The sequence below is a fragment of the Rhinolophus sinicus genome, linkage group LG13, assembly GCF_036562045.2.
Source record: "Rhinolophus sinicus isolate RSC01 linkage group LG13, ASM3656204v1, whole genome shotgun sequence".
Taxonomy (NCBI): domain Eukaryota; kingdom Metazoa; phylum Chordata; class Mammalia; order Chiroptera; family Rhinolophidae; genus Rhinolophus; species Rhinolophus sinicus.
In genome coordinates, this window is record NC_133762.1 from 38,763,354 (window position 1) to 38,786,716 (window position 23,363).

Here is a 23,363-nt window from a genome sequence, read left to right on the forward strand (position 1 = left end):
ATAGTCCCTTTTCCCTCCAGCCCCAGGGTCTCAGAAGCCTCTCTGGTTGGGAAGGGGGTACTCAGGCCCCATCCCCACTGCTGCCCTCATGGCTTGGCACTCACTCAGTCCCTTTCATTGAGACATCACAAAGCACTTTAATACAGAAATTGATAGCTCGCCCCCCCCCACCCCGCCCATCTCCAGCTTTACCTGGGAAACAGGTGCCAAAGATTGGCAGGGGCCAGCAAAGTTTGGGGGCAGTTGAGTTCTGGCTTTGAGTCTTCCTCCTCTACCTGGACTCTTTCCCCTCTCAATGCAGGTTCCTCCTAACCAGGGACCCCCAAACTAGAGAAGACCCAACACCTAAACTAGCTGCCTCAGGCACTGGAGGGGCCTGTCGCTCTTATCAAATGGTGGTTCCCAAATCAGGGAGCCTGGGACACCCAGATCTCCTTCCTCTTTTCAACTGAGAGGGTAGTGGGGCCAGTTCTCAGGTGGCTAGGTGGTGGGGTTTAGAGTCTCAGAGAGAGCCAACACCTCTGTCCCTGACTTCCCCAGAGGGTTGTCCAGACTCTGCAGGGCTTTCGAAAACCTTCTCATTCTGAACCAGAGGTCTCAAACTGGTGGCTCATGGCCCAAATATGAGTGTTTAGTTTGGCCAGCGTGGGTTGTTGTTTTTTTTTAAATGTGAATGTTAGTGCCTGTAGGCAGGGTATGTCCGCTCCTATTTGCCAGAGTCCCCCCCACTCCATATCATTTAGCACCTCCATAGCTCTCATTTTCATTACCTGAAGGCATTTGAATTTGCAACCCATGCACCCTGCCCCAGAAAACCTCTCCACTGCCTGACGTTTCTGTCAACTGCAAGCCCAGGTGAGCTCCAAGGGAAGGACCTGAGGAACTTCGCCCCTAGGAGGGCACTGGGGCTGCCAGGGAAGACTTCCCCTGGATGCTGCCAGCCCCCTTGGTCCTCAGCCTGAGACCTGGACATTCCCCAGGCCTTGCCCTCCCTGCCTTCTACCTTCCCCAACTCTCATCAGTGACATACCTCTGTGGGACACAAGTGTAGCAGGGAGGCCACTGGGGCTAAGGCAGATTTTGGGAAGATGCAAGGATGAGGCAGATGAGAGGAGGGGACCAAGAAAGCCTTCCTTGTTGGGGAGCCCCCTGTTGGGGAGGGGTGGAGGTCTGTGCTGTTCAACCAGGGGTGACAGTTACAAGGCACGTGGTACATCAGTGCATGGAGGTGCAATGAGGGGTGTGTGGCGCCTGGAGGTTTATGGAGCACAGTGAGGAGCCTGGGAGATCAGGTCAAGAAAATCAGGAGGCAGAAGTCTGCCCTGGGAGTGAGGACACTGGTCTCCTGGGGATGGAGACACTGAGGGCAGGGCACAGCCTGGCATATTGGGTACACAGAGTATCTTCTCCTCTTCTGTTCCCGGCAACATTAAGAGAGACCCAATTACCTCTAACCTTCAGGAAAAGTCTAACTCTGCTATTGATTTTCTGTGTGATCTTGGGCATGTCCCCTGCCCTCTCTGGGCCTCTCTTTTTCTCCTTTACAGTGGGTGTGGAGGGCAGGTGGCCTAGGGGACCCCAAGAATCCCACTGGGTTGTGGTTCTGGAGCCTTCTCTCACTGTAAGGACCCTGTAGGGATTCTGTGAAGGACTGAGCAACCAGACTGGGGTGGGAGGCAGGGAATGAGGAGCAGGAGTCAAAGATCCAGGGGCTCCGATTCTGGTGGGGAAGAGAGACCGGCTGAGGTAGACTGTGTCGTGAAATGAAAACAACAGCTCAGATGATGTGGTGCCCTTCTCTACTCCGACTCCTCTATCCCACTGAAACAAGGGGACTGGCAGGGACCAGATGAAGTCCAGGCTGGTGGACAGGGGACCTCAGGCCTGGGACAGATGGGGTCCTGAGCTCCTGGGTGTGTGGGGGGGCGGGGGGTCCTTAAGGGGCTAAGCTCTTTCCTGAGGGTGAGAAGCAGATGCCTGCAGCCTTCTCTGACAGCCATTTCTGCTGCTCAGATGTCCTCAGGCAGAGGTTCCGAAGGAAGGTTTTGTGGGATGGAGAAGATGTTTGGGGTGGGAATGGAGTAAGGTCCACAAACTGTGGCCACGCCTCCCTGAGAGCCTCAAGCTACCCCTCAGCCTGCCAGCTCTGTCCTATCCCCTGGATCTCTGGGTGTCTCCTGGAGCTGGAAGGACTCCCAACTCCCAGGGAGGATATTTTTAACTTTTCCTTTTAGGATGCTGAAGAATGGGGCAGCCAGACAGGCCATTCTATGACGCTGGGGAGTAAAATAACCTGCCAAGGGTGACCCTCATGTCACCTCTCTGAAACTTAGTTTCCTCCTCCATCAGATGGGTTAGTAACACCTCTTTTGTAGGGAAGTTGCAAGCAGGGGAAAGTTTAGGTGAAACAACATGGGGTGAAAACTGGCATGGTCAGCCCTAGAGAAACAGTCAGGTCAATCTGGGTCCACATCCTAAATGCTCCTGTCTCACAAAGGGCTGCGACATGTGTGTCACTGGACATGGAGTTCGGTCTCTGAAAAGTGATTTTGGCAGAGAACAAGGATGGGTGAACCCACCGAGGGGTCTGGGTAAGCCTCGGGCTTCCCACCACCCAGCACCTTGAGGCCTGGTTTCTGAGGCTCCTTGGGGATCAGGGAAGTAGAAGAGAGGGAAAAGCATTCTTTGTGCATTGGTGGGAGGGATGAACACACCATCGCAGCTGTGTGCCAAGGGGTGAGGTGACTGTGTCACGGGTGTGATGTGTGCTTACATGTGTGTATGTGTGTGGTTCTTCCCGCTCAGCCTTTGGGGTCCCCCTGTATCCTGAGTGTGGCCCTCTCCCTGCATCCTCAGGAACTCACTATCACCTATCACTAGCTGACAGGACAGCCAGGAGTCTGGGACCTTGTGAGGCTAACTGCCACTCTGAGCCTCGGATTCCCATCTATAACCCAAGGAAGGCCGAACCAGAGAGGGCTAAGTGCTCCCCTAATTTGCATAGTCTAGGATTCTTGTGGTCCACCCCACACCCAGCCCAGGTCTGCATCTGTCCTTAATATCACCTACTGTGCCCCTGTGGTGAACGCACCTTAGTGGCGGGAGGGTGTGAGGACATGGTGGGGGCTGTTCCAAGCTCTGCTTAGCGGCTGTGTCCTCCTACCCCACAGCACTGCCTTCTCCCACATTCCCCCACGCTGTCCAGGACGGCTATCCAAAGTGGAGAGGAGGGGCCCCGTGTAAGTGGTCTCGTGGGTGTCCTGGGATGTTTGGGCCATGGGAATGGACCACAGGCGCTGGAGGATTGGGCAAAACCAAGCCGCCGCCCCACAGAACCGTATCTTCAGCATGGCTGAGAGCCAAGATTTATGTCATGCCCCGAGAGCTCATTTTTTTCTAGCTGGAAACCAATTGGCAGTTGAAATGTATCAGGGGTTCTGAGAAAATTTCCTCTTGGGAAGATGGCTGTGGACCAAGGCAGACAGGGGCACAGAACTTCTATATAGAACTCCAGGAGTCTAGAACTGGAGTACCTATTCCTAGAATGTTCCACTCCACTCTAGAGGCCCCTCCCCCACCACATCAGGAGCTAGACTCCCCCAGAGCAGAGCAGCAAGGCTCCAGTACACGCACCCTCATAAGAAAATCCAGATCAGTGACTCCTTAGGACATTTTATCAGCTAAGTGTTCTAGAACTTAATCCAGAACTAAGACTGTCTCTCTAGAATAGTTCCTCTGCTACATGTGCTAGAACTTCATCTATAATTGAGCCGAGACCTTTGTCTAGAAGAAATGTTCCATATGCTCATCTAGAACAAAGAAAGGCTCCTGGAAACATTTCACCTGAGGTGTCTGGAACCTCATCCATAATAGAGCCCACAATATGGGTGTCTCTGGAGGAGTTTACTTGGGGAACATTCTCTATGCTCCTGATAGAGGGAGCATACCTGCAACCCCTTCATGCTTCGGCCAGCCTGAACCTCTCAGATGTCTCAGGGTCCTTCCTGCTGTCCAGCTCAAGCACTGTCAGCCCCCACCCCCAACTCCCTACCCCAGCCCAGCTCCCTCCTTTAATCCCTCTCTTTCCCAGGCTCCTGACCTTGGACCCCATAGGAACTGTAGCCACTTGTGTACAGATGCTCCCACCTCGCCCCACATCTTCCACAGCCTCCTCCATCCTCAGAGATGTGCTCCCCCGAGGCAGCCCACCCCCAATGGCCCCTCAGGAGCACAGGGACTCCTCAGTTATGGCCCCCCGACAGTGCTCCTGCTCTGACAGGTCTACCAGCAGTGACACGTGGGCAACTCCAGGCAGGGGAGAGGGTGTGGCGTCCCCAGCACCAGAAGTGGTAATGAGGCCTTCATGAAAGAGGGGCAGGCAGCTCAGGAGGAGTGTAGCACCAGTTGATTCCCCGGGCCTTGTTTCAAGGGGGGTTAGGAAATGGGCCACAGGGCTGAAAACAGGGCTTAGGGCTGGGGCCTCCAAAAGGCTGCCCACTCCCCTGAAAGAACCCAAGGGGGACACTCTACCCTTGGACCAACAGATCCAGATCCACTCCCCCCTTAGCCTGGTGGCCCTGAAATTCCAGGCTCAAAACTGTGGTTGATGAGGCCTGCAAAGCCCATCCCTTTTGGGGGGAGACTGTGGCCTACACTGTGGTCTCATACTCCAGCAGCTCCTGGGTGGTCCCCACACTCCGGTACTGCACCCGGGGTGTGACAGGTGAGGAGTACTCCAGCGCCAGAATGGTCTTCCGAAGACGGCGGTCAATAAAATGAGCATCCCACGCGGGGTACTTCTTACGAGGCAGGTCAATCCGAATGACAGGCCCCTCTGTCCGAAAGGCGCGGGCCACTGGTGTGGGAGGCAGGCCAGGCCGCACCTGGAAGACAGGTGGCGTGGGGGTCCCTGCACGCTCTCCCCCCACTGAGGCCCCTTCCCGCTCGGTGCCTGTAGTCCTTGGCAAAGACCTCGGGGGACTTGTGACAGCGTCGGCGGGTGGGCCACAGGGCTCTGAGGCCTCAGGGCAGATGCAGCCAGGCGCCTGGGGACCCAGCATGGGCCCATTGGGGTGCAAGAGACAGTAGTAGACACACATGAAGAATATGCCCAGCGCGAAGCTGGACGCCACCACACAGACCAGGATGAGCGAGTGGAAGTCCGTGGAGAAGTTGCGGCTGGAGTACCAGAAGCCAGTGAGTGCGGCGTTCTCCAGCAGGACGATGCAGTAGTAGAGGGCCATGCGGCGGCGGCTGCGGCCCTCCTTGACGTTGAACCAGCAGAAGATATAGATGATGCCCACCACCATGTTGTAGATGATCTCTTCCCACTTGGACATGCAGAAGTCCGTCTCTCCCTGGATGACCCAGAAGGTCATGATGCACCAGTGGGCCACAATGAAGATGCCGAAGTAGAGCTTGTAGACGCTGGCGAAGAGTGCGAAGGCCAGGCTGCGGGCTGCAATAGTGAACAGGTGCCACAACACTTGGACTACCGCTCCCTTGTAGGACAGCGGACGCTTGTCATCCCGTGAGTCCCGCAGCACCTTCTGGTAGGAGGCCAGCGTCCAGGCCAGGGACACAAGTGAAGCGGAGGTGGAGAGGGCTGCAGAGACAGGGTGGGGGTGGGGCAGGCTGGGTTAGGGGTGGGTCTGGGTTGGGGTCTGGGGAGAGGGGAGGGTTCTGGATCAGGAGCTGGGCTCTGAGGAGGTGTGAGGGAAAGCTGTATAAATCAGGCAGGGTGTGAGGAGGGTCTGAGTGGGTGGTCTTCAAGAGCAGTGATGGGGGGAGAGTGGATGGAGCCTTCTGCAAGGGTGGGAGCATAAAGGGAGAAGGAAGGTGGGTGATTTGGGTCTCCATAAGGGTCAGGTCCAGATCTCTAGTATGGAGCTCTTAGGGTTCAGGGGTCTTGGTAGGAGTGTGGGAAACTAGGGTCTAGGACTCTGGGAGTAGAAAAGGAGGTGAAGGGGTGGGGGTGTCACAATTAGGGCATGGAGGAGCCAGGAGGGGACTGTTAGAAGCTATAGGTCACCAGAATGAGACTGGGGTGTGGAGAGAGATAGCCAAGCTGAGCACAGCTAAGGCGATGGGCAGAAAATCTAGGGTGGGGAGTTTTGACTGGGGCCCAGGGGGCCTGTAGGTGGTGACAGAGTCTTTCAAGACATTGAGGGTGGGCTGGACAGAGTCTGGGTGGGAAGACACGGGGAGCTCCAGGGAGAACGGGGATGTGATTTTTCTCTGACATGGAAGGGCTTGGCCTGGTCTGTTGGAGTTAGGGACGGGGCAAGGTGGGGCTGAGTGCATGGGGACCAGGACGGGGCCTGGGAGGGGGTCTCAGGGGTCTGAAGAGCAGTGACATAGATGGATAGGCTCTCTGGAAACTGATAGATTGGTCAGGTCTGTGAGGCAGGAGATCTCCAGGAGATGCAGGCTGGGATTGGGACAGTTTGGAGAATGAAGCGGACAGGGGAGGATCTGAACCTCTTTGGACTTGGCAGAAATGGGGTCTGGTCTTCCCTGACAATGAAGAAAGTGGGGAGGACAGGAAGGGGAATCCCACAGGGGGCCTGAGAGGAAGCAAGGAGGGGCCAGGTCTCCTAACACTGAGGTTAAGTGGGCCACTGGAGGGGAAGTTAGCAGGGTCTCCAGAGGCCTGGAGGGTGGTGAAAATAGAAGGGGTTGTCTGCGAACATACCACCCTGAACGCGCTGGATCTCGGAAGCTAGGGGCCTGGTTGGTACTTGGATGGGAGAGTAGCAGGGGCAGGGCCTCCAAAACCCTGACAGTGAGTGGATCAGTATAATGGGGTGCACAGGATATTTCCAGGAGGCCTGAAGCAGGGAGAGTGGACACATGGGACAGTAAGAATACTGAATACTGACTGAAGGTGAGTGACCCCGGGGAGGGGGCGGTAGGGGCGCAGGGCATCCCCAGAGTCCCGGGCGGGGAGCCGGTGGGGGCGGGGCTCACCGGGCAGCAGGTCGGGCTGGCCGCCTCGGTGCACCAAGAGGCTGAGCTGCAGCACGAGCTGCGGCGCGCTGCGCAGGAAGGTCTCCAGCAGGCGCAGCATGTTCACGTCCGCGCTCTCGAACAGCATCCGCCAGTAGAAGTGGCGCCGCAGCCGCTCCCCGCGCCAGCGGCTCTGTAGTCCCAGGTACATGGCGCGCAGGTACCTGCCGAGGGACGCGGTGCTTAGGCACCCACTCCCAACCCGACCCTTGCTCCCCAGCAAGCGCAGAGGGCAAGTGCGGCTGCGTGTAGCTCTGGGCAAGTCACTCACTGCACGGAGCCTATTACCTCAACTGTGAAATGAGCATTTTGAACGGATAACTTCCTGGGGTTGTTGGGGGGCTCCTAATGGGCTCTTTAGCTTAAAGCCTTAACACAAACTCAGCGCTTAATACAGCTTTCTCAGCATCATTAGTGCTCAAGCATCTCGGGGCCTGCTTTATTCGCAGGGTTCCTGACACCGTATAGTGCCCTAAGCCTACCGTAGCCCTATTATTATCCCCATTTGATAGATGAGGAAACTGAGACTCAGAGAGGTATGTCATTTGTCCATGGTCACACAGCTGGGAAGCAGTGGAACCAAGATTCAAGCCCAGGCAATCCTGGCCTCAAGGCTCACATTCTATTAGCCAACTCTGCCTCTCCCCATATGCCATAATGTTCGCCCACACATAGGTTCCTTTGGGGACAGTCCCTGGTGCCAGCCCCAGTTCTGTTGCCACCAGCAGCTTCCTGGCCTGTTCCCAACCCCACCTCTGAGTGCCCAGTTCTCCGCACAGGGAAGGCCCTGGCATATGAGACTTTTCTTTCAAGGCTCAGCTTATAAGCATAACTTCCTCCCGGAAGCCTCTGCTGACCACCCTCCACCTGGGCTACGAGGCCTCTCGCAGGTTGCCCTCCAACCCAGCACGTGTCACAGTGGGTTGTAAGTGCCTGGTGATGCATCCGTCTCCTCCAGACTGTGAACTCTGTGAGGATGCTAGGTCAGCTTGCTAACTGATGTACTCTCCGTACTTAGCACACAGTCAGTGCTCAATCTGTGTTAGCTGAATGAATGAATGAATGAATGTGTTCATGATCGAAAGTTTGTTTAACTGAATGGAACTCTGGTAACCCAGGAAGGGGATATGGAAGGGATCCTGAAGTCCTGAGTTCAATTCCTGACTTTGCTTCTTATTTATTGTGTTATCTTGAATAACACCCTTTCTGAGTCCTAGCTAATCCCTCCCAAAGTAGCTATGAGAATTAAATGGATGAGAAGATACTTTGCAACTGTACCTACTGGTGACAAGGGACCAGTCCACACAGACCTCTGGGTCTGATTTCCTCTCTCTGCCCTGGTGCCTTGCCCAGCAGCTCCACCCCTGTCTGTTGCAGTCATAGATACTGTCCCCCTGGACCCCCAATTTCTGATTCATGGGGCAGGCATAACCTTTGCTGAAACCAGAGAGGGCTTCTCTAGATGTGATCCCCCCAGAAACCAGAGGAGAAAATCCCAACAGATTTAGTGACCCTATTGTTTGAATCCAAAATTGGGGAACCAGGGATTTCCCAGATATGAAGTGCTGGCATTTTCAGAATATTGTTTGGAGGCCAAATGTATTCAACTGTGTATTGCCAGCCCAAGGGAGGAACCACAGTGCTCCCTGGAATTGGGGATCAGCTGATACCCAGAGTTTCCCCAGTGAGTATCCCAGTCTCAGCAATGGTGCAGCCCTCCCTGGACCTCAGTTCCTCCATCTGATGGGCTTGATGACTCTGGAGATCCTTTCAGAGCTAATGTTCTATGATCCAAACTCTCCCTTGAAAATCTGGCTGCAAACATCCCATTTAGGGCCCTCCTACCCATCCTTGGTCCTCCCAGCACCAATGGTAGGTGTAGACACACCCTCACCATGACACAGTTTGGGATTGGCAGCTGGGATGGGGAAGAAGGCTGTTCTCTCAGAAGCTGATTCAAGAAATGCAAAGGCTCCTCCGTCTAACACTCCCATCCAATGATGGAATTCCTCTAGCAATTTCCAGCGCCATGCATTTACACCCTCTGCTCACACACTTCCACGATAGGGAGTCCCCACCTCTTGAAGCAGGGTCTTTGGCTTCTGAGATGCTCCAGATGGATTGTGTTTCTATGATGAGCAGAAATTTGTCTCCCTGTGTCTTCCATTCTCTGGACCCCTGCCTACCCCCCACATAAGGATCCCTGTAGCCAGATTCATTCATTCACATAGCAAGCATATTTTGTCCACTTGCTATGTGCCACGTCCTGTGCCCTTAAGCACCTCACAGTCCTGTGGCAGAGAGACAAGGTAAGAGCTGAAATAGATGCACTAAAGAGGCTGTGGAACCCAGAAAAAAGATGGGTAACTTTAGCTGGGGAAGGGGGTCAGGGAAGACTTGCTGGAGGAAGAAGCATTTGATCTCAGTTTTAAAGGATGGGTAGGCATTTGAAGGCACACAGGAGGTGGAAGGGCATTCAAGGTGGAAGAACCAGTCGAGGCAAAGGCATAGAAGCATGAGAGGACTTGGCCTTTTAGGGGAACGGCCAGTGGTTTGATGGCCTGGTGGGGAGGGTTTTCACGGGCAGAGGCATAAAAAGTCTAGAATTGGGAAGGGCATCAAATTCTGGACTGAAGAGTTCATATTTTATTCTAAATATGAATTCTATCCCAGAATCAGGGATGATGTGATAAGCTCAGTGGCTTAAAAAGCTTGCTCTGGAGGCTGGCTTGGAGGAAAGCCAGGAGAGGCTGGGGTTTGGTCCAGGCCTGAAATGACAGGGCTGAGCTAAGGCAGGTCACAGAGGAGGGGTAGAGAAGAGAGCTGGAAATGGCCAGAGATCATGGGTGGGGGGTAGGGGAGAGACCACGCTGGCCCCCAGAGCTTCTGAGGACACAGAACACAGACTACTTTTCCCAGCCTCCATTTCCACCCACACCCCCCAAACCCCAACTCCACTCCCTTCCCCATTCTTGTGGCTCTGACTTTGAACAGGAAGGATAGACCAGCTGGTCCAACGTGAAGGGGCCTGGGGAGTTGGGGGAGGGTGACACCCTGGAAGTTTCTCTCAGGCTGGAAGACCATCTGTTTCCTGGCCCTGGTCAGCATGAGGGAGGCCCTGGCCCAGCCAGCATCCATCACCACCTGACAGGCTGCCTGCCCACCTCCCCGCCCACTCCTGCCCCATTCTCTGTCAGTTCCCAATGCCCCCATGCCTCACCTAACCGCAGACAAAGGGCTCACCTAGCCCAGGACCACAGTGGGCCAAAGCAGGGAAGAGTTAGGGGAAGAAAGAAAGTCTCTGAGACCCAAAAATGTGGCGTCAGTGGGGAGTGTGGAAAGATCATGTTGTAGTCTGGGGATGAAAGGGATTAGGTTCAGCATCGCTCTGCCTGCTTTGGCAACAGGACCACAAACGGTGGCTCTTCCTTCCAGCCGCACTACATGCTCCCTGCCAAGGGCCTGTGAGGTTTTTATGGGCCTAGGAAAATGTTCGAGGCCAGGAAAAAAATTTGGCTCTAAAACAGGGGAAAACTGCAGAATCAAAATTAATAAATGTTTAATTAAATGTCTGCAAAACAGAACATGATATCAGCCAGTCAACTGCAATTTGGCTTTTATCTGGTTATATATAATTTACATTTGATGTTTGATATGGCTGCATTTTAATATGCTTGATAGATGTGGGGCCCACAAAAGTCTTAAAACAGCCCTGCCCAGGACATGCATCTTACTTTCCCTGAACCTCAGTTTTACTTTCTCTGAAAAGGGGCCAGCACTTGCCCTCCTGCCTACATCACAGCCCTTGGGGTGAGGATCAGAAAGGCAAGATGGCAATATGCTGGGCTTGTGGGTTTGCTGCCCAGCTCTGCTCTAGATGCTGTGTGGCCTTGGGTTGTCTCTCTGCCTCTCTGAGCCTCATTTTCCTCCTTGTTGTGAGCTTTTGTGAACTGCAGAGGGAGGGGCACATAGAGAGGGGGAGTATACGCTAGGTGGAGGCCTCTGGCTCCTGATCACCAGCAGCCTCTCTAGAAACCTCCTCCAGGAAGCCTGCCCTATTCCACTCTATTTGAAAGGAAATTGGAAGAACTTGATCTTCACCACAACGGGACTGATACCACCTACCGAGAAGGATGCTCCATCTCAGGGTAAGGCATGCAGCCTGAGGGGACGTATCTACTATCCCCCAAAACACATCCCCAGACTATCCATTCTCTCTACTGCCACCATCCTGGTCCAGGCCACCATCATCTTTTGCCTTCTCAGTGGGCTGCCTGCATCCACGTAGCCACTAGCAGCGTATTTTTAAAACCTGTCAGATCACGTCATTTACCCTTTTCAAAACCTTCAAAGGACCACCCATCACAGTTGGAACAAAATCCAAGCTTCTTCCCTTGGCTTGCAGGCCCTAAACCATTTGGCCCTGCTTATTTCTCTCTATTGCTCTCAAACAAGTTTCATTTGTTCCTAGCACTCCAGATACCCTGGGGGTTCCTCCAACCCAGCCAAACTTGTTCCTGACTCAGGACCTTTGCACTTGCTACTTGCTCTGCCTGGAACACTCCCTTCCCCAGATCCTCCTGTGGCTGGGTCCTCATCAGCTCCCATGTCACCTTCTCAGAGAGGCCTCCCAGGTCACCCATCCTACATTAGCCCCTCTGGCCTCGCCAAATCACTCTCATCTATCACATTGCCCTCTCTTATTTTCTTCTTAACATACAGTATGAAACAACCTTATTGATTAATTTATACATTTATTTTCTATTTTACCACTGTGGTTCCATGAGGTTAGGGACCTTGTCTGTCTTGGTCATCACTGTGTCCCCAGCATTAGCACAGCTAGTAGGTGCTCAATAAATATTTGTTGAATGAATAAATGTGAGTGTTTGCATGTGTCTCTCTCCTGACCTTGGTGGCCCAGGGGCTTTTCTGCCTGAGTTTGCATAGAGCCAGGATATCTCGCAGGCAGCCCCTGTCCTCACTGACTCATTTCTGTCCTTCTTCCTCCAGCAAGCTTTCCCTGATGTTCCTCAGCCTTCTTGGGCCTACCCAACTTTGACAGGTCCCAGCCTTCAACTTCCTGAGCCAGCGTGAGCCAGAACCTAACAGATAGCTTCTACCACTCCTGTTTTACAGGTGAGGAAACAGAGGAGCTCAAAGGTCTATTTTGGATCTAATTTGCCAACTCCCAGTCTTGTGCTCAGAGAAGAAGCGTGTCTGAGAGGAAACTGGAAGAGCAGGTAGTGTATATTGTTGAGGGTGGGGTTGGGGGCAAAAAAAATCCAACTCTAGAAAGGAGAGAAACCAGTAGTTGGGATATGAAATCCCTCCACTCAGAGATCCACAAAGCTGTCCCTTCTGGACCCCACTGCCTCCACGAGCAGGGAGCAGGGTTAAGAAATAGAGATAGCTCATTTTCTTCTCTCAGGCCTGGCTGCCTTTGTGACCCAGGAACTTCCCAGCATCCCTCAGTTTTGGGGGGCTCCTCTCTAATGGGGGAAGAATGAGAGGATCCCACATCCCTGCGAAGCCAGGAAGCTGCTGGGCCCAGCGTCTGGGCCATTCTTTCTCTCTCCCGTTCTTTGTTCCTGGGTCACCCCAAGTATCTGGTACTCGGTCAGTTTCTGGCTGGGGCCTCAGTCCTCATGCATAGGTCAGAGCTGGACCTGAGCCTGGACCCATCCCTTTGTCTGTCCTCAGCTCCGGGGCCATCATCTCTTCTGTCTGTGGCTCAGATCACTCTGTTGTTGTGTCTGTCCCTTGAATGCAGGGTCAGCTTACTTATTTATCTGTTCCTCATTTATTGTCAATCTATTTGTGTGTCAGTCAGTCTCCCCCTTGGACCCTGGGTCAGTCTACCTGTCTATACCTTGGACAATGGGTCATATTTTCTCTCAGAAACTATGTCTATCTATTAGTCTTTCAGACCCAGGACCCTGGGTCAGCTTTTCTGTTCTTAGAAACGGGGAATATCAGTCTGTCCCTTGGGTGTCAGGAGAGCCTGCCTGTCCCCTTGGATATTGGGTCTGCCCGTTGGTCTGTCTGTCAGTCTCTTGGCTGTTTGATCCATCTGCTGGTCTGTTGCTCAGCTCGTGGCTCGGTGTGCCTGCCAGTTTTCCAGCTCCTCCCCTGCCTGGCCCTCCTCTCCCTAACTCAGTCTCTCTCTGTCTGTCTGCGTCTCTCACATCCTCAGCTTCTCCATCTGTCGGTCTCGGTGTTTCCGAGTGTGTTCTCGCCCCTCTCCACTCCTCCTCACACTCTGGGCCAAAAACACAGCAGCTTCCAGAGGCGCCCCCGCTCTTGCTCCATCCAGGAACACCGCCACCCCCACCCCACCCAGGCTAGGCCTGCAGGTGAGCAGAGCCGAGCTGGGGAAGTAGGGCTAATGGGAAGGAACAGGACACCCCACACCAGCTGGGCCCATCAGTGCTCTGTAGGTCTTTAGGGGGACAGTGCGCAGATGTTCATAATAATGATTATAGCTCACATTTATTGAGCACCAAGTGCATGACAGGCTATGCTAAGCCTTTTCATACATATTGTTTATTCTTCACAGCAAATCTTTGAGGTAGGTGATATTATTATCCCCATTTTACAGATGAAGAAACTGAGACCCAGAAAGGGACTGGGGCTTATAGAAAGTCAGCCAGCAAGTGAGTGCCACACCTAGGACTCAGACTTGGCTCTCCATGGGCCCCTGCACTAGAGAAGGTGCTTTGGTCATGTGGAGGGGTGCTGTACCGCTGCCCAGGAGGACCCATGTTGGGCAGAGATGGACCTAAAAACTTTGCTTGGGATTATGTGGGTTTAGAGAAAACTGCAGGAGGGGTGACAAACGGTAATTGGAGTCAGGGGACCCAGGCTCAAGTCCTTCACTGGACTTTCTGGGAAAGTCCAACCCCTCTGTGGGCCTCAGTCTTCCTCTGCAAAATAGGCCCAAGTAACCTGATTCTTGCCTACCCCAAGGCATTTTCATCAGGCCCATCTCCCCACCCATCCAATTCTGATTAAGGTCCAACAGCTATGACCTGAACCCAAGTACTTCTTTCCACCCTGTCTGGTTCAAGCCAGCCAACGGCAAGCAGCAGCAGCCCCCATTCGCCCTGGTGGATCTCCTTCCCACACTTGCCCTCTTAGAGCTTATACTCCACACAGCAGCTGGGGGATCCTGCAAAATCCTAGATCAGGGCATGCCACTGCCCATGACTCTAAGAATAAAATCCTCACCATGATCATTGAGGCCTTTGTCCACCTCCAGGACCTCTCTGCCTCCACCCTCCCCATCTCACACCTCTCCAGCCTACACTGGTTTTGCTGCTTCCTGAACACCAAGTTCATTCCCACCTCAAGGCCTCTGTCTGGGAAGGGCTTCACCAATGCCTGGCAAATTCTCATTCTTTCCATCTCGGCTCAGTGTCACCTCCTCAGAGAGGCCTTCCCCTCATTCCCCTTCCAAAGCACTTCTACTCACCCCTCCACCCTCTGGCCACTTCCTGTCATGTTACCTTATTTATTTATTTTCTTGAAAACACACATCAAGGCGGCCAGATGGCTCAGTTGGTTAGAGTGAGAGCTCTGAACAACAGGGTTGCCCGTTCGATTCCCACATGGGCCAGTGAGCTGCGCCCTCCACAACTCGATTGAAGACAATGAGCTGCTGCTGAGCTTCTGGAGGGGCGGCCAGATGGCTCAGTTGGTTAGAGCGCAATCTCTCAACAGGAAGGTTGCTGGTTCAATTCCCACGTGGGATGGTGGGCTGCGCCCCTTGCAACTAAGATTGTAAACGGCGACTGGACTTGGAGCTGAGCTGCGCCCTCCGCATCTATATTGAAGGACAACGACTTGGAGCTGATGGGCCCTGGAGAAACACACTGTTCCCCAATATTCCCCAATAAAAAAACCAAAAACACACACACACCATAACCCGAAGTGGTCTAATTTACTTCTTACATATTTATTGTCTGTCTCTCCAATGGTTTGGCGACCATGGCTGTCCTGTTGTCTGCTACGTCCCCAGTGCCTGGCACATAGTTAATGTTCAGTATGTGCCAGGCACTGAACGAATTGAACAAATGAATGAATGAAGAGTGTGAATATACTTTATAAGCTCTGCTTTATAAGCTCCCCAAGTAAAGGTCAAATGGAAAGAGCCCAGTCTTGGGAGTCAGGCAGCCCCAGGTGCAGATTCTGACTCCATCACTTACTGTCTGTCTAGTCTTAGGCAGGTTGCTTTTCTCTCTCAGCCCCTCCACTCAATGCCCACCTTATAGTAGCTATGAAATCAGAACGTGGTGATCCATATAAAATGACCAGCCCAGTGCTGGGCCCTCAACCCATGGGAGGTTTTAAGGAATTGTCTGTCTCAGAAGCTCCAACAGGAAGAGGAGGCTTTGTAATTTCCAGTTTAGTTTCTGGTAGAGCTGAGACCCGCTCCTAGGCTGGCTTTCCCTGGTGTTTTCCAGGAGACAGAGAGTCAGAGAAGTCCCTTTGGAGCAAGTTCACAGGCAGGGTCTTCTTTGGGGTCTTTGTCCTCCCCCTAAAAATAACTGCCACTCATCAAAGACCTTCTGTACGTACTTTCCCCAAATCCTCACTGCAGCCCTGTGAGGTTTCGTAGGCATTATCCCCATTTTCCAGAAAAGGAAACTGAGTCTCAGAAGAGAGGAGGTTCATTTGACATTTATTCACCCAGCATTTCTGAGTATCTACAATGTATCTGGAACTGTGCTAAAATGCCAGTGGACACAATGGTGAACAAAACCAAACCAGCCCAATTGGTACTCAGTCTGTGGGGGACTTGGACTTTAATTAAATCATCATGGAAACATGCAATGACAAACATATTTCATGGGTTCTAGACCCACTGCAGAGAGAATTCCATGTGCCAGTACAGAGGAAAGCGGTGCTGCTGGAGAAGGGTCTGGCCAGCTTGGGAAGGGTGTGGCAGTCAGGGAAGGCTTTCTAAAGGAGGTGGCTAGTGAGCCATGATCTGAAACAGGCATAGGAGCTAACCAGGTGAAGGGCGAGAAGGAAGTTTCTGGCAGAGGAACAACAGGGGCAAAGGTCCTGAGTTGAGAAGAAGCAGTAAGTGGTCAAAATGGCTGTAGCTCAGAAAAGGAGATAAGAAATCAAGTATGAGGTGGGCCTTGGTGAAGGATTTGGTTTTTACCTTAAGAGTAATGGGATGCCACTGGAAGGTTTCAAACCAGGGAGTGACGGGATTAAAGAGCACTTCTGCATTTTAGAGGGAGTACTCTGACTGTGGGGAACAGATTGGAGGGAGGCCAGGGTGGAAGGTGGAAGACTAGTTACCAGGTGAGAGGTAAAGATGGTCCAATGGAATGAGAAGGACTCCAGAGACATTTAGCAGGCATTTGGAGGAGTGACTTGCCCAAGGTCAACCGCCAGAAGCATCAGAATTGCATCTTAAATCAGGGCTGGGCCACGCCCCCATTTCACCAAGGGTATAAATCAAGTGGAGCCAAGACCTGGGGAATAGATACCGTCTGGGGGTTCTCCGGGAAACCCTGGGCCCAAAGTCATACACTACCTCATCTGCAATGTGGCCCAGGAAGCTCTTGGGGCAATGGCACGGAGACCCCTTCCATCTGCCCACTGCTCAATGCTAAGCACTGCTGCACAGATTCAAAATAGGACCTTCCTGGGGTTGGCAGCCAAATGAGTCATAAATGCCAGTAAAGAATGTGATTTTACACGTTCTGCTCCCATTTCGGCTCCCATTTTGTGTGGTGCTCGGAGCTGGGCTGTCTCCCTCCTCCTTAGTGGGCCCCTAGAGAGTCGCAGCACCTCTTTTTTTGCTGGGCTGAAGCCAAACATTTTCCTGCCACTAATTTTAGGCTTGGCTGAAAAGCAGAGACCCTCTCCCATCTCACCCACCACCAGCAGCTCCCAGCCACTGCTCCTCTTTTTGCTGAGCAGGGAAGCAGGCAATCCCTCTCCAGCAAAGACTTTGGGACCAGTTTTCTGCTTCTTACATCCTTCACTGTGTGAGTGCAGTCAGATTGCCGCCCCTCTCTGGCCTCACTTTCCCCAGCTGTGAAATGGGGACAGAGCAGGGACTAAAACCCAGGACCCCATACTCTAGCCCAATACTTTCCCCTCCCGACCCCCCCCCTCCTCTCTTTTCCTGATATCTCTGGGCAGAGTTTGGGATGTCATGAGCCATCTGGGGGAGAGAGAGTTAAGAGTCCATTCTCCTGGTAGCTTTGGTCACTTCACCTGAGGGTACTTGGAGATTGAGGTGGGGAGAAAGCACTTCTTCTATCTGTCCCTGGTCTGGGTGGTACCATCCTAGATGGTAGAGGGGCCAAGCTGATATCATCATGAGGGACTCTGGAGAACAATAGAGGGGGGCCCTGTCTAAAAAGGCAGCTGCCCCTCAGCTCCAGATGACTGCTGCCCTAGGAGAATGTGAGCCCAGTGTGGCTGGAATTTCAATTTTTCAAGAATAGTTGGAAATTAGAACATTTATGTAAAAACGTCATCCCAATTTGGAAATGTTGGCAACTAATTTTAAAAATACCATATGAATTTTCAAGAAATTATTATTCCTTCTTTAGGTGTGATAACAGTATTACATCTTTTAATTAAATTTTTAAAAATTCTGCATCTTTAGAGATGTGTTGAAATATTTACGGATGCAATGATATGATGTCTGAGATTTGCCTCAAAATAACATGGAAAGGAAAGAAATGGGGTCAGGTCTAGACCTATGATCTCCAACACCTGTGTGTCCCTACACTAGCCACGCGGTTATTTCAACTTAACATTAGTTAAAATTAAAATTGAAAATGCAGCTCCTCAGTCACACTAGGCACATTTCAGTGCTTAATAGGCATGTGTGGGGGTCGGCCGGTTAGCTCCGTTGCTTAGAGCATGGTGCTAATAACACCAAGGTTGCCAGTTCGATCCCCACATGGGCCACTGTGAGCTGCGCCCTTCTTAAAAAAAAAAAAAAAATGTCATGTGCGCTAGTGGCTACTGTATTGGACAGTGCAGGTGATACAGGCCAAATGAAAGGTTTTCTCACTACAGAAACTCTAAGTTTTCTTTCTTTTTAACTCCATTAGTTTCTTAATCATAAATAATATAGATTGTTTTTAACCTAAATCATAGAAATCTCCTACCCTGCCTTAGATAATTACCCTAAAACTTGTAGTTCATACTTGTTGATTGGAATTGAAATCTATTGTTCTCTCTCCTACCCGTTCTGGGCCTAACTCCTGGACAATTAACGCCACCTGAATGACTGGTTGAACGGCCACGGTCTCTATAGAGCGAATGGATTTATTAATTAAAATACATTTTTCCTCATTCAGGGGCCTTGGGGATGCAGAGGATGCCCCAGCAAAGTCGCCAGGCATAACCAAAGAAGCCAATGCACTCTTCCAGGCGGATCTCGAGACCCCTTCCTCTCATCTGAGATCAGATAGGGCGAGAGTTCCATGAATCCCCCAATAGGGAGGGACAGCTCTAGGCCTCTGCCCAGCAGGAAGCAGGTACAGAAGAAAAGAGCTCCTGTCCCTCAACTTCCCATAGAGATTTTATGAGGATCATGTCTCAAGGGGAAAACAAGGCAGGCAGTTTGGGCCTCATTATACTATCATTAGAATATCATACATATGCCCAGAAGTTCATTAATATCATTATAACAGACTGAATTCTGGGAAGGAACATGCACAGTCTAAAAAGATGAGACAATAGCCTCTTGTCAATCACAGGTGTCAATCAAGTGGTCCCACGCCCCCAGAAAGGAACAGCCCATGCTAGAGAAAAAAGATAAAAACTCCAAGTCCTCGCCAGTCTGAGCCCTTTGAGCCTTTTGAGCCTTACTTTTGCTCAGGGGCCCACTCCAAACTCTTTGGAGTGTACTTTCTCTTCTGATAATGGCCGTTGGGCCATTCTCTGTTGCTCGGGTCCACTCCTATTTCTTTGGAGTGTACTATTGCTTCTAATAAACTACTCTTTCACCACTTTATTTCTGTGTCTCGTTCAATTCTTTGCTCAAGACGCCAAGAACCTGGACACCACGCCAAGAACAGCCCACTCTCTGGTAACACAGATATAGAGCTTTTCCACCACTGCAGAAAGTTCCAGTGGATGGTGCTGGCTCAGATACAGCCAGGTTGGCCGGGGGGTGGCACATGGGGGATCAGGATCCTGCTCTACTTTGGTGTATTTCAATTTTTTCCCTTAATAAAAAGTTTCATGAAACAGCAGGGGGCAAAAAAACCTGTGGGCCAAACAAACACATCCTCAGGCTGGATTTGCGTGTTGGCTACTGATTTGCAACCTGTGGTGCGACCATCCATCCTCATAAAGCCCCCAAGTTAGATGCACAGACTCTTAAAACTGTAGGGAGCTGCAGAGATTTTCTCGTGTACCCTCCAATCCCATGTGGGAGGCTGCTATCGCTTCCCTGCCAAAGTCAGCCACTTCTGTGTGCGTGTGTGCGTTGGCTGATGGGGACTTCACACCCTCATGAACAGCCCGCTCTGTGTCTGGGCAGCTTGATTGTCAAGGCGTCCTTGCTTCTATTCAGACAAATTCTCCCTCCCTTTAACCTTGGGTTGTCATCTGTCCTCACACCATCTGTGTCTGGAGCCACAGAACAAGTCTCCTTCCTTGAGAGGGGGACAGTGGGAGAGGGTTAGCAAGCATTGGGTGTCCCTCTTCCACCCCACCATATTACTAAGTAAGTAGGATGGGCTGCAACCTAGGCCAGTAATAACGGTGACAGTAGTAAATATTTTCTGAGCGTATGGTATGTGACAAGCCCTGTGCATTTACATGATTTCCAGACATCTTTACAAGATGGATATCCACCTGAAGAGGTGGATACCACCACTATCCCCATTTCACAGATGAGACTAGAGCTCTGGTTGGTGAAGTGAATTGCGCAGGGCCACACAGCTAGAAGCCACAGAGCCATAAGCTGCACCAGTGCCCCAGCCCTCAGCTACTTTGCTCTCTTGTCTGAGTCCTAGGAAAACTCATCCAGGATTTTCAAGCCTCCAACTGGGCTTTACAGATGGGGGAACTGAACCCCAGGCAGAGAAGTGTGTTGTGCTCAAGATTCTGCTTTCAAAGAGTCTATTCAGTTTGCACGAACATTTATTGAGCACCTACTGTATACGAGGAACTTTACTTCCTTCATCTCCTAAGTCAGCCACACCTGCATCTTCCCGGGAACTCAACCCAGGGCTGTGCCCAGTACATCTTACACAAGTACAAATGCATTGCCCCTGGCCTGCATTTGTCCATGACAGTTTGGAAGGCTGCAGATGCAGGCCGAGCTGACCTCAGTGCCGTGTCCACAATAGCAAAGGGCTCCCACACTGCCTTAGCACCTCTACTTTAGCCACAGACGCAAAGCCTGCTTCAACAGAATTCAAGTTCTAAGAAACTGCCATGGACCTCGCCAGAGCTGGCTGGGTACAAGGCCACCAACAGCAACAGAGGGTCTGCTCTGGGACAGGGAGAAGAAAGGACAAGGCCTCAATTCCCCAGGGGCTTGTGATCTAGTAGGAAAACCAAGCAGGTGGGCAGATGATCACAACAGAATATGATCAGGACTGTGAGGCTGAAGGGGAATGAGTAATTGTTCCTAGGGGAAAGGCTGAGAGGAAGAAGTCAGAATGTTAACTGTGGGGACTTTATAGTGAAATAACATTTTTTAAATACTGTTTTGATTTTTTCCCCTCTTCCCAAAACAATATAGGATTGATTGTTTTGTAAGAATACACTTAACTAGTGGAAGGTAGTATCGCTTGGTGCTTACACATATGGGTTTGGGAGCCGGACTATATCGCTTCAAACCCTAGTTTTGCTACTTACTAACTGGGAGGCTGTTAAACTCTCTGTGCCTCAATTTTCACTAACTCAGTTAGTGTTAGCTAGCATTATTGGCCCATGTTACAGATGTGGAAAGCATGTTCCATATATTAATTCAATAAGCCTTCACAATAGCCATTTGTTTAGGGAGATTATTGTTCTGTTTCACAGATGAGGAAACTGAGGCCTAGTGAGGTTAAGTGACTTGCCCAAGGTCACACAGTTCCTAAATGGCAGAGCCAGAGTTTTGGTTCCACAGTCTTACTTCTTCCTCACCACACTCCCTACCTGACAGGATTATTATGAGGAGGAATGATCTAATCTAAGTCTCTATAAATGGTGCTATAATTTTCAGTAATATCTGACTTTTTAACAACAGATGAATGTATACATGTATATCTTGGTTCATTAAAAACCAGAGAAGGGGCGGCCAGATGACTCCATTGGTTAGAGTGTGAGCTCTGAACAACAGCGTTGCTGGTTCGATTCCCGCATGGGCCAGTGAGCTGCGCCCTCCACTAGATTGAAGACAACGAGCTGCCACTGAGCTGCCACAGGGGCAGCTGGATGGCTCAGCTGGTTAGAGCGGGAGCTCTCAACAACAAGGTGGCCGGTTCAATTCCCACATGGGAGGGTGGGCTGCGCCCCCCGCAACTAAAGATTGAAAACTGCACCTGGGCTTAGAGCTGAGCCGCACCCTCCACAACTAGATTGAAGGACAACGACTTGGAGCTGATGGGCCCTGGAGAAACACACTGTTCCCCAATATTACCCGCCCCCCCAAAAAAACACCCAGAGTAAAATCTTCAAGCAGTACAAGAAATATCTAATTAGGAAATAGAAATGCCCCCTAACCCTATTTCTTTGTCTCCAGAGACAACGAGCAGAGGGGGGAGTCTTCTTTATATCTTTTCTGTGATGCCTGAGGTTTCAACAAAACTGTACGACTCTTTTATAAACAAACAAAACAACTAAGCAATTTCCAATTTAGATTTTAAAAAAAAACAACTTTTGCCTGATTGAGGGAATGGGAGGTGGGGTTTGAGGGGCAGACGGTGGCACATGCTGAGTTTATTCAGGAAAAGCTCCTCAGAAGAGGTGGCATTTGAGCTTGGCCTTGAAGGATGTGCAGAATTTCCCTGGGAGGAGAATGGGAACGGGTGTTACTGAACGACTGCAGGCAGTGCTCAGAGGTGTGAGGGAAAGGAGGGTGTGGCTGTTGTGGGGCGGGTGGAACAGTAAGGAGACAAAAGAGCAGGAGGCAAAGGGCCTGATGCCAGGATAAAGCATTTGGCCTCGCTTGAGGGGCAGAGGGGAGCCAGTACCAGCCCTCTGGCTCCAGAGTGGCAGGGTCAGATCTGAGCCTTACAAGGATCATTCTGCCATTTTTATGACGTGGATTCCACAACTATCATTCTGGTTACCGGTGGGGGCGGGATGGGGTTGGGTGGAGGGGAACCGGAGGCTGATAGGATTTCCCAGGGGAAAATTCGGAGGCCTAAACAAAGGCAGGGTGGTGAATGGAGAGGCCAGAGTGGAACCTAACCCATCCTCCTTCCTCTCCCTGGGGACATTCGCCCCAGCTGCGGGTTCAAAGCCATTTCCTGGCAGCCCTCCCTCCTCCCCCCAGGGCTTCTCCTGTGTGGTCTTTATAGATCAAACCGGGGACGCTGAGCCCAACTGCCGCCACGGTGTCTGTTAGGAGCAGCTCTAATTGCCTGTTGCTGTCCGATGGGCAGGGAGAGGAGGGCTGTGAGGGTGAAGTCCCAGAGAGGGGTCTCCCAGGAGGTGGGTGGTGAGGCTGGACTGGAACAAGCCTGCAAAGTGAGAGCAGGGAGGACCCTTGTGGGTAGTCACCAGAGTTCCAGGGGTTGCAAACATGTTTTAGCTGTGGGGCTGTCTGAACAAAATCTTAGACATATAACCAACATATGAAAAAAGAGAAACCCAGAGATACTCAGGTTGAAACGATGGTGACAAGGCCAGGAAACACAGTTTGAAAATCACTATGGAAGCCAATCCCTGTCCCATTTTATAAATAATACAAATAGTAATGGCTAAGGAGATTTGAGCACTTCCTGTATCCTAGGCACTGCGCTAAACACTATCTATACATTATTTACTACTCCCCCAAGCCACATGTGATAGGTACTATTATTAGAATGTCCATTGTACAGATGAGAAAATCGAGGCACACATGTTATGCCATTTGTCCAAAGTCATAGAAAGTGGCAGACACAGGACATGGCTGATTCCAGAGTATGGGTTCTTAACTATTAACTATCTGTCCCCAATGGGGAAATTGACCAGAGAAGGAAAGATATTATGTCCTCTCTGCCTGAAACACACCCACACCCTTGCTGCTACTACCCTGGTCCAGCCCCCATCTTCTCTCACCTGGATCATTGAGCAGTCTCCTCATGGGTCTCCAGGCTTATCCTGGCCTCCCTCCAGTCCATTTTCCATCCAGCAGCCAGAGTGCATGTTGTAAAACATAAGTC

At 51.5% G+C, this 23,363-nt stretch overlaps 2 protein-coding genes and 1 long non-coding RNA gene across 3 annotated transcripts in view; 1 reads left to right on the plus strand and 2 right to left on the minus strand.

Moving 5' to 3' along the window:
• The window catches only part of CCM2L (CCM2 like scaffold protein), a 27,747-nt gene extending 22,955 nt beyond the window's left edge, over positions 1-4,792 (minus strand). Inside the window, exon 1 of the mRNA XM_074318290.1 lies at positions 4,654-4,792. The gene's annotated coding sequence lies outside the window, so the exon portion shown is untranslated. The remainder of the gene's footprint in view (positions 1-4,653) is intronic.
• XKR7 (XK related 7) overlaps positions 654-23,363 on the minus strand; it is a 29,737-nt gene continuing 7,027 nt past the window's right edge. Inside the window, exons 2-3 of the mRNA XM_019748487.2 lie at positions 6,970-7,172; positions 654-5,605 (exon numbers count right to left, since the gene is read on the minus strand). Of these exons, the coding sequence (XP_019604046.2) occupies positions 4,650-5,605; positions 6,970-7,172 (1,159 nt within the window). The 3' untranslated portion in view covers positions 654-4,649. The remainder of the gene's footprint in view (positions 5,606-6,969; positions 7,173-23,363) is intronic.
• Positions 10,297-15,234, plus strand: LOC141568251 (uncharacterized). The gene is made up of 3 exons (XR_012491343.1): positions 10,297-11,156; positions 12,145-12,248; positions 14,728-15,234. It is a non-coding gene; the product is annotated as an uncharacterized LOC141568251 (long non-coding RNA).